The sequence below is a fragment of the Manis javanica genome, chromosome 14 (genome assembly GCF_040802235.1).
Source record: "Manis javanica isolate MJ-LG chromosome 14, MJ_LKY, whole genome shotgun sequence".
Taxonomy (NCBI): Eukaryota; Metazoa; Chordata; class Mammalia; order Pholidota; family Manidae; genus Manis; species Manis javanica.
Window position 1 is genome coordinate 74,200,503 of NC_133169.1, and position 10,309 is coordinate 74,210,811.

At 39.8% G+C, this 10,309-nt stretch overlaps 1 protein-coding gene across 1 annotated transcript; it reads right to left on the reverse strand.

Moving 5' to 3' along the window:
* Positions 1 to 570: 570 nt before the first annotated feature.
* On the reverse strand, positions 571 to 10,247 carry TMED7 (transmembrane p24 trafficking protein 7). Its single transcript, XM_017643290.3, has 3 exons — positions 9,820 to 10,247; positions 4,627 to 4,872; positions 571 to 1,350 (listed from the first exon to the last, which is right to left on the reverse strand). Exons 1-3 carry the CDS (start codon positions 10,009 to 10,011, stop codon positions 1,114 to 1,116), a joined length of 675 nt encoding a protein of 224 aa, XP_017498779.2. The 5' UTR covers positions 10,012 to 10,247; the 3' UTR covers positions 571 to 1,113.
* Between the last annotated feature and the right edge of the window lie 62 nt (positions 10,248 to 10,309).

The window sequence follows — 10,309 nt, forward strand, 5'->3', positions numbered from 1 at the left end:
ATACTCATTAACTGCAGTATAATCCATGAAGATTAAAGAAACACACAGAAAGCATTCTAAATTTTCAAATTGTCTTAGGGCTGCTAACTAGAAATTGTACAAATTACACGTGCAAGACAATAACAAAAAAACAAAGAAACCTCAGTGCATCACACTCATCAGGATAAAATGTATGGCACTTTTACAATACTACTATCACAACTGCCAATTTATACGCGAACAATTCAGAGACATTAAAGCCATACAAGGGCAAAAACCAGCATGAAACAGATCACCTTTTTTCTTTGTAAAAGCACTGAAAATGTAATGTGTGCAGATGACGCACTAATAATTTTCTCATTTGTCCCCCACTGTTGTGTCATAAATTATTCTATAAGTAGTCTACCTCTCATAAGATCTGATTTTTAAGGCCTGTATTAACTCTATGTTACTGAAACATACTATTTTCTGTGTGATAAGAATGTCTTTATGGAAAAAAAACACATCTGGTTATAAATCATAGAATAAACCCAGAAAACAAAAATTCCGACCTGTTCCAAGCTAGTGAGAAATAAATTACATCATAATGTGTCAATTTAAAACTTTATCAATGTTAACAAACATTTCTATGGTACATTTTTCCCCCCATAAAATTAAACAGTGCAGAATAGGGCTTGGGCTACAGTTAATCACATTTGGTTTTCTGAAAAACAAAACTTTATTTACTACACACAATTAAAAGGCAACTTTCTTCCTCCACAACATAGACAGACATTAAATTGAAGGCTTTTAAAATATCCACTATAAGAAAAGTACTTTTAATGGCTAAAAGAAATCAAAATACCAAAGTTTAGTGTGTGAAGTGTAGATATAAACGACCAAGAAAACAGTACATCACTGGCGTTGAATATTTAACATGAATAGCCCAAAATAAGTTCCAAAGTTTTTCTACCTTTACAAATAAAAAAAGGTGTCCTTACCACAGCTTGGGGATATATGTGTCGTAAATACCCCCCAACAAGTGTATGAGTAAAGTTTTTAAAATGTTGCTAATATTAAGTTCTTCAGTACCTAAATTTAATTAGAGGACAGCAATATTACGGTGGCATTGGTGCATCGACTCTCAAAGTGTAGTTATGATCCAACACGAGTTGTGGTGGTTCTTTTATCTGAGAAAAAGCTTTTCAGAAGAAATACCTGCCCTATGCTAACAACCAGAAGAATGAGGGCTTCTCCTACTGACCAATAGGCCACTCTTGTGTTTAGATCCTCTGCTCGGCTTCGGCCTTGAGCTTCCCTCAAACGGAAATGAGTCTGATAGTCAATGACAGACTTCAGAGCTTCGTGAATTGAAACACAGGCAGATTCCATCTAAAGAGAAATATTTCCAGTTAGTGTGTTTAATACTTTCTGTACAACCCATCTAGCATATTCATTTTTCTTCCAATTTCATATCAGTTCCTCATTTGCAAGTTCTCTAAACTGGCACTCATTTATTTGCTCACTTAATTATGCCAGTGGTCCTGGCCACGCAGCCTGTCGACTCATGTGCACTGGGACTGCTGGTGAGGCTGGAGATCCCCTATTCCTGCCCCAAACTGGGTGTCTCAGTGTGGCATCTGTAAGGTGGAAGTTGGCACACGGAGCTAGCAGTAGCAGAAATACTCATCAGTTAAGGTCGGTGGCCACAGAATTTCAAGCCCAAGCTCCTCAAAGAGGAAGAATTAGAAGGAAGAGAATGGCAATTCAGTAAATCTAAACAATAATAGTAATATAAATCAAAGTCCAAACACATACATAAAATAAATCAAATATGGCATAAAAATAGATTTAGTCAGTTATGTTAGCTATTTTAAAAACAGCTGAATCTGAAAGGGCTAGGTCAACCAGGAATGTCTTTTTTCTTTTTTTGGATTTACCAATTTGCTTGGCAATAAATCTCCCTCATGCCAGTCAACCAATAAACCAATATACATGTTCTCAATGGGATGTAAGTTTCAGTTTCACCACGTAATCCATTTGTGAGCCTTCATCTGATAACATTTTACCTTTTATACATTAATTATATCATCTACTTTAGACACATTAAGTGTCTAATTTTTTTTTGTATGCCAGAGTTTAGTATTTTTCTAGTGCTTAAAACTTAATCCTAGGATGAAATACATGCTTCATTATTATATCATACTTACATCACAAACCATGTATGAAGAATTTTAAAAACGAATCTTTTTTTTCATCCTAAGGAAAAGGAATTGCCTCCATAAATTGTACACTCCCATACTAGGAATAATATTTTTATGATATGGGGGTCATTCAGTGCAGGAAGCAGGAGGAGGAAGATGGTGAACATTTCTACTTTCTTGTATTCCGGAAAATTCACCAATAATGACATTTATTTTAGCAATCACCCAACTTCCCTTTGTGCTCTTCTTTCTCCTTTGGGATCCTAAAATCCTCAAGCTAAGTCAGTCACTGTAACACCTCTATGTCACAAATTATTTGGACCCATCTCTCCAAATGAATATTTAAGGACTACTTAAAGCCTGACAACAGAGTATGAGTTAAAAACTGCCAGAATAGATAAAAATCACAGAAATTAAGGGACTACTTGCAAGGATTCATACAAATTTTTGAGATGGTGGTGTTTCCTTTTTTTTTCTTTCTACTTTTAAAGTGGAAATGTTCATACATATTCAAAAGTACAGACAATAGTATAATGAACCCCCACGTCAATAATTATTAACACATAGCTAATTTTGTTTCATCTATATTCCCCACCTATTTTCTTCTCCACTCCAATTATTTTAAAGCAAATCCCAGATAGTTTATCATTTCAGCTATATTTTTATACTTTATATTATTTCTATAAGGTAATACTTAAAAAATATAACCACTTATAAAATAACTTAAAATAGTTCTTTAAAATTATTGAATAAAAAGTGTTCAAATTTCCCCAAATGTTTCAAAACTTGTTTCCAAATCAGAATTCAAACAAGGTCAACATAATCATTTGTCTTTTAAATTCTTTAATCTGTAAGTTCTCTTCCTTCCTTTTTCCCTCCCATCCATTTGCTGAAGAAACTGGGTCCTCTGCCCTGTAGCATATTCTACTTCCTGGATGTTGCTATTGTATTCCCCTGGCCTTCCTCTAGCTTCTGTATTTCTTAAAAACTGGTAGTTGTAACTAGAGTCTTGATGGGATGCAGGAGTAATGGTCTGGGTGGGAACAGCACATAGGCACTGTTGTATACTTTATTATTGCATATTATTAGAAGACAATGTCTAGTTCTTTCTCCATTTGTGAATCATCATTAGATTTAGGTGCCAGGAGCCTGATCCATCCATTACAAAGCTCCCCATTAGCCTTTCACTAATGGTTTCAGCAATGACTGTGATCACTACTTACTCTAGATCCATCACTTTATTAATGGTTAAAAAAAATGGTGATTTAGTAAAACTCTATCTTTTATTCTGTATTGGCTAGCTTAGAATTTTTTTTCAATTCAGAAGCATGAACAGCTGCTTTGTAACTATCCCTCTTGTATGAGAGACCTATCAGCTTTTTGAAAGTAGAAAAATAAAGATTTTTAAATGTGATATGAATAAAGGAGGTTAACTGGTATTAATTGCTTTATTACCACTCATGTTTTACACTTATCTAAGTTTTTAGAGCAAGACAACCTCTTCTGCTAGTTAAAATTCATAAAGGTTAAGTTATAAACAATGGCCCCAAAGAAAAACGTTTTTATAAAACAAAGTGCTGTTCACACAGGATGCTAAAATGAAGAGAACATTTCTAAAAATAAGAGCATCTGAATACATCTTGTTACTGTTTACAATAAGTAAGTTATAAAATAAGGCTCTTACACACTCTTAAATAAAACCGAGTTTATCACCGCATGACTAGCCAAGGGAACTAACTAGAACCTGGGAACAATGAATTACCAGTTTAAGGTTTTAACAAATAGGTAGTAAATAATTCCTTTGTATACCTAACTGGGTATCGCTGAGTTATAATCTACACTCATACTGTATTTAAATTAGAAATTACACAGCCTCATCAACTGAGCGCCATGCCATCTGTGAGCACTATCTGTTCCTTGACTTCAAATTTCTTTCTGTGTTTCTCTCATTAAACTCTTCTCAAATGAAACCCAATTTAGCTTAGCCGTTTCTGCTTACCATTCTTTAATATGTTACCTTAAGTTACATCACACGCTAGCCCAACAGCAGCTTGAGCAACAGTGAATACTGGCACAAAACTACCTTATGGTGTTTTACACATTAACCAGGGCATCATTTTGCTTCCAGTCATACTAACCTGCTAAATTATGGTAGTAACATTCCTCCATGAATTACAGAAAATGCTCCAGAAGACTGGAGCATTTGTTAGCCTTACTGAATTTCCTTCACCATTGATGTTTCTACTTTTCTTTACACTTACAAGTTCATAATATCCTCTAACATTGGTCTTCACTAAAGTCTAAAATTCTCTGTGAAATGCCTAACATAAGAATTAAGATAGGTCTTAAAAGATTGTGTTGGAGTCTCAAAATTCTGTGTTTATCAATGAGTTAATACATATCAAATTAGTTTCTTCCACCTTTAAACATACCAACAACATTCCAATGCTGATATTTTATTTACCTGGGTAAGAGCACTGACTCGGTTCTCACTAGGAAACAACGGTGGGTCTTCTCCAACTTGAAAATCAAAATACACAGTTTTATGTGTGAAAGTAGAAAATTCATTACTGAAGCAAAATTTGTATGTCCCATTTTTGGAGGCTGTGAAGGTAAAGCTATCATACTGTTTCTTCATCTCTTTGTATAACACGGTACCATCAGGATCTTCTAACCGACAATCTACATCATAGTGACCACCAGTAATAACCTATAACGAGAAAAAAAGGGGTCATTGCAACTAATAAGTCTGATAAATTAACCAGGTTTCCCATTACAATGGCAACAAGGCTATATAGGCAAAGGTCTTTTATTATCACAAGCAATTCCACATTATTTGTTGTCTAGTTGTTCCACAGTGGATGGAACTTGGGAGATTTCAGTTCAACTAAAGCTTTACAGAAACTGAACGAATTTCCTTATGACAGGGGAAATGGAACTAGCTACCTAGCCAGACAACTATTCTAGTTAATGCAGGTCCCTTACATCACTTAATTGCCCAACAACCCTACAGGAAAGAGTTTTCACTGTCCATTTGACAAACTGAGAAGCTGAGTTAAGCAACCTACCCAAGATTATAGTTGACCCTTGGTAAACACAGCATGTTGGGGGCACTAACCTTCCTCACCAAGTCAGAAGTCTGAGTATGACTTTTAACTCCCCCAAAACTTAATAGCCTACTGTTGACTGGAAGCCTACTGATAACATGAACAGTTGATCATGCATATTTTGTGTATGTATTATGTAATGCTTTCTTACAATAAAGAAAGCTAGAAAAAATAGTTTTTCAAACTGTTTAAAATGTTAAAAAATATTTCTAATATATTTATTGAAGAAAATCCACATCCACTGGACCCACACAACTCAAACTCCTACTGTTCAAGGATCAACTGTATTCATCTAGTAAGAGGCAGAGCAGAACTTGAATTCCAACGTCATACTCTTGACCCTTAAGCTTACTGCCATGTAATACCGTCCTTCCCTGATTTTCTGGGCCAGTTCCTATTAGCATCATCGAGACACGCACATGAACAGCGCACTGTAGTAGTAAAGTGGATCGGTCCTTAGCACAACACCCCAAGTATATTTCTATCGTACAAACTAAGTTGATTTTTCTGCCACATTACAAATGAGTTGTGTTTCTTAAGTTCCTTTATAAGTCAGTTAAATGGAATTTCAGATATTCTGTTTTGAACTACATTATGAACTGAACAGACTTGTGGGCTGTTCTAAGAATATATCATCATTTACAAACTCGTTTCCAAGAGAACCATAAATGATTAAGTCATATTGTTTATATATTTGTGATTAAGACAAAAAGAGAACAACACAAAATGCAAACAGATCTTTTATCTGGTAGCTTGTATTTAAGGACAAGCATTTTGAAAGGAAAGCCAGGTGTAGATGAAATGCTGCTTAAGAGGATTTCAGAGCTATTTTCAACTTAATCAGTCACAATTTGGGCCATTTGGGTTGTAAAAGAGAGGAAAGAGCGAGTTTTCCTGAGTTAATTGGACAAGCATAGTAAAAGAGAAAAGGGGAAATTGATTAAAGAGATAGGCCTCCTTATGAGAAAAAACTGAATGGGAAGAAAGAGGGAGAGGAGACAAGAGAAGAAACCTTGAGAAATAAGTGATGAAGAGGGTTCCCAACCATGAGACTGGGTGGCACAAGCCTGCATTTTCAAGCCTGGACCCTGTTGGTCGGCAGTGTTCACATTCTAATTCTGTAGCACAAAGAGATTAAACTTTGATCTTCGAGAAAGGAGTGGTCACTTATGTGACCTTTAGTCACTTAGAGATATGATGAATAACTGAACTATGTCACAGATCATTTTGGTAATTAGGTGAAGTATTACACACTTAGGAAGCTGTAAGGAACATAGGAATATGTAAATATTAATATACAGAAATAATGCTTTGACGTAAAAATGGTGTCTTATCAATTGGGCATTTGCTCCTCTCCCCAAAAGTCAACAACCTTTCCTCCAGATGAACACAATGACTTCATTCTTAAGTACCCATTATTTGTATGTAACCATTGTTCTCGGAGTAATCAAATACATGTACAAACTCAACAGGACCAGAACTGATCATCATGCCAATTTTCCTCCATCAAACATTAAAACAAATACTCTTATTTCAGGTAAAGGTACTCCTTTACAAAAAAAAAGTACCCCTGTCTGTTCATGTAAACAGAAACTGGGAATCATCACAAATTCAGTGTCCCTACCTGTCCAGTTAATCACAGCAATCTCTTGATTTATTGCCTCTCTCTGATCCACCCCTCTCTTCTATTCCTAATCCATAAACCAGACAGGACCATTGCCACAGTTTCCTAAAAGGTCTTCCCACATCCCAACCTCTCCTCCCTCTAATTCGCAGTTTCACCTCCACTAGGCATTCTGGGCTGGGTAATTCTTTGTTGGCGGGGCTGTGCTGCCCTGTGCATTGTAGTGCACTGGGCAGCATCTCTGGTCTCCACCCACAAGAGCCCAGTAGCATCTCCACCCCACGTCTCCTAGGGGTGTGAGGGCAAGGGCACCACTTCCCCATCCTTTCTTATATCCCATTCACTTAAAACCTTTTGACAATTCCTGTGGCCTATAGAAAAATGCAAACCTGTTAATAATAGCATACCACTCCCATGTCTCAAGGAAGCCTCAGCACCTCTTTTAAACCCTTTCTCATTCTGTGTTCCCAAAATACCAGACTACCAGAAATCCTCATAGCAGGTCTTTGCTTTACCTCTGCACTAACAGTGGCAAGTTAAACAGGCTGTTTGCTAAAGAAGAATTACAGTACTCAAAGTGACAATGCTTACAAATCTACACTTCATTACAGGAAAAAGAATATAAAACATCACTGCCAAAAGCCGTCTCAAAGCAAAGATCAGGAGAGGTAAGGAGTGGGCTCCTCTGTCCTCTAAGGACTGTGGCCAGACTTACACTCTGTCTCAAATCAAGAACCACTTCAGTCTGTAAGAACACCTTGGGCCCAACATAAGAGTCTTGGCTGGGTTTTTCTATTTCCTGGTCACACAGGCAGGCATATTCCTGCTATGTAACCACTCTCAAGAGCAGGGATTCTGAGGGTTTCACCCAAATCAGGTGCAAACCACAAATCTCACTGTCACCAATAAACAATGTTGACAAAACTGGTACAAACCACTCTGAAAGCCCTCCCACCCAGTTATAAAGCAACAGTAGCCCTCAGTGTATTTCAGTGCCACCTCAGGCTCACTTCAGGAATTAAGTCTCACAAATACAACACATCTGCCTGGGATATCCTTTCCCCCTCTGCCACCTTGTAGAGTAACTCCTATTTCTCCTCTAGACTCAGATCAAACATCAGCCCCTCAGCTGAATTTCCTGATGATCCCTCCCCTTTGGTCAGTACTGTATCTAAGTGTGTGCTTTCACTGTTGTATTTAATGTGAGATGACTGTGTTTGTGTAAGCTCTCTGAGATCAAGGTCAGTCTTATTTATCTTTGGGAGGTAGTATAACAAGGTAGTGACGAATTTAACCCGGAACTGCATGCTGATTCTGCTACTTGTTAAGTTTTGTGACCTTGGGTCTTAACCTATCTAAGTCTCAGTTTCTTCCTCAGGAAAAGAGAAATAACTTTATGTCCTAGTGAACGGACCTGAGAATTAAGTAATACACCTGAAGTACTAAGTATAGTGTCTATTGTGTAACAGATGGTAATTTCAGCCCCTAAGAGAAGTAGTGGCAGTATTCTCAGCACAATTACAGTGTCTGCATATGTAAGAATTCAATAAATGCCTGTTAAATTAAAATAAAAATCTGGCTGACTTCATATTACAATTATTGCCATCTTTTTTGTGCCCTGGTCCTAATCCACAAAGTTCAGCAAGCATAAGGGTCATCTTATGTCCCCGGCTCTCATTCACTATAGCCAAATCATCACCCAGTCCTGATTTCACCTACTAAATTCTCTCTAATCCTTTCACCTTTCACCTTCCCCAGGCTGCCACTCTAGTCTAAGCCTGGACCTTTACAACCTCATAATCAGTTTCCTACATCCACTCTGCAAGACTGTAATACTTTCTCTACTTGCCAAGTTAATATCCACACAGCTACCACTATCTGGATCATGTAACTTCACAGCTTACCACCCTCTGATGGTTTCCCATACTCCTAGGAAATACTAAAATACTTAACACGGCCAGCAAGGCACTACATGGTCTGGCCCCTGCTGACTTCCCTTCCTCCGGCTCCTAATTCCCAACCACACTGGACCTTTCTATTCCTACTCTTACCACAGGGCCTTACAAAAGGTCCGCCCAGCGCTGCTCCGACCCTGGCCGCTCCATCCCAAGACCGCAGCGGCGGCCTCAATGGAGCAGCGGGGACGCGCGGGTCAGGTCTATGGGGTCTTCAATTCCCAGTCAGTTATTACAAGGACCCTTTTGCCCTTAAGTACTTACAACTCATCCTTTACAGTTCAGCTTAAAATCATTTCCTAAAGGGAGCCTTCACAGATTTCAAAGACCAGATCCTACATCTCCTGTTTTCTGCTCTTAAAGCAGTTTTGATGAATGAGCACGTACTAATCAGGAATGATGGTAGCCACCCTAGTTCTTCTGATCACGCCCGTATCACCAGCACCAAACAATGGCTGCTTAAATATGTTAAATGTCTACCCACAAAAAAAGGAACAGTAAGGATTGTTCTAACAAACTTAAGAAACTACATTCGGTTAAAGTTTCTCTTCTATATAATCTCAAACATAAGAAAGAGCCTCATTTATCACAGCAATTCTTTGCACACCACCTTCGTAGACGGCCATCCGGCCGCAAATGGAGCTCCTCCAACGACAGAAACAGCATTAACGAAGCGCTAAATCGTGGAAAGACTTAGATATTGGCAGCACTTTAAATCTGACTAAAGCGGAGATGTGGATTAGAGAGCGGGGATTGACACTGGGCAGGGTGGAACAGGAATAACTTTTAAACACGGTGTCTGTTAAGGAAAGAAGTCCAACAGGCCTCACATAAACGGCATTAGAATGGAAAGAAGTCTCGGCTACAGGAAGCATTCCTGGAATTCACGCCTCATCCGGTCTTACGCGGCTCTCGCCCAAGGTCTAGAAGCGGGCAAGCCGGGCCGGAGCGGGGCCCCCGCAGCGCGATACCTGGAACTCGAGGGTACACTTGGTGCCGTGCGTGATGTCCTCGTAGAAACACTGCTTGGCGTTGTCGGGCAGCTCGAAGGTGATCTCGGAGGCGCCGCCGGGCCGCGGCGCCACCAGCAGCAGCGCGAGCAGCCCGCAGCCCCACTGGCACGCGGCGGCCGCCCAGCGCTGCGCGGACCCCGGCCGCCCCATCCCCGGACGGCTGCGGCGGCCTCGACGGAGCTCGGGACACGCGGGGCACGTCTGCGTGGACTCGGCGCGGCAGGCCTCGGCCCAGGCCGCCCGCGAAGACGCACGGCAGGGTCGCTCGGAGCCTCGGAGAGATTCGCGACGAGGGGTGAGTCACGGGGCGCGGGTGAGGGGCGCCGAGACACCCGGCCGGGGCCGCGGACGACCCAGGAAGCGGACACACAGCCGGCAGCAAACCGGCAACAAACAACCGGAAAAGGCCTGACCTGGCCGGAAGTGGGGGGCGACGTGTTGGGGAGAG

What these genes read in the sequence shown, in the direction of transcription:
- TMED7 (XM_017643290.3), bottom strand. Translation starts at nt 10,011, where the DNA reads ATGGGGCGGCCGGGGTCCGCGCAGCGCTGGGCGGCCGCCGCGTGCCAG. An exon ending in AGTGTACCCTCGAGTTCCAG is followed by an intron (nt 4,873 to 9,819) that starts GTATCGCGCTGC and finishes TTCTCGTTATAG; the next exon opens with GTTATTACTGGTGGTCACTA. An exon ending in GAGTCAGTGCTCTTACCCAG is followed by an intron (nt 1,351 to 4,626) that starts GTAAATAAAATA and finishes ATTTCTCTTTAG; the next exon opens with ATGGAATCTGCCTGTGTTTC.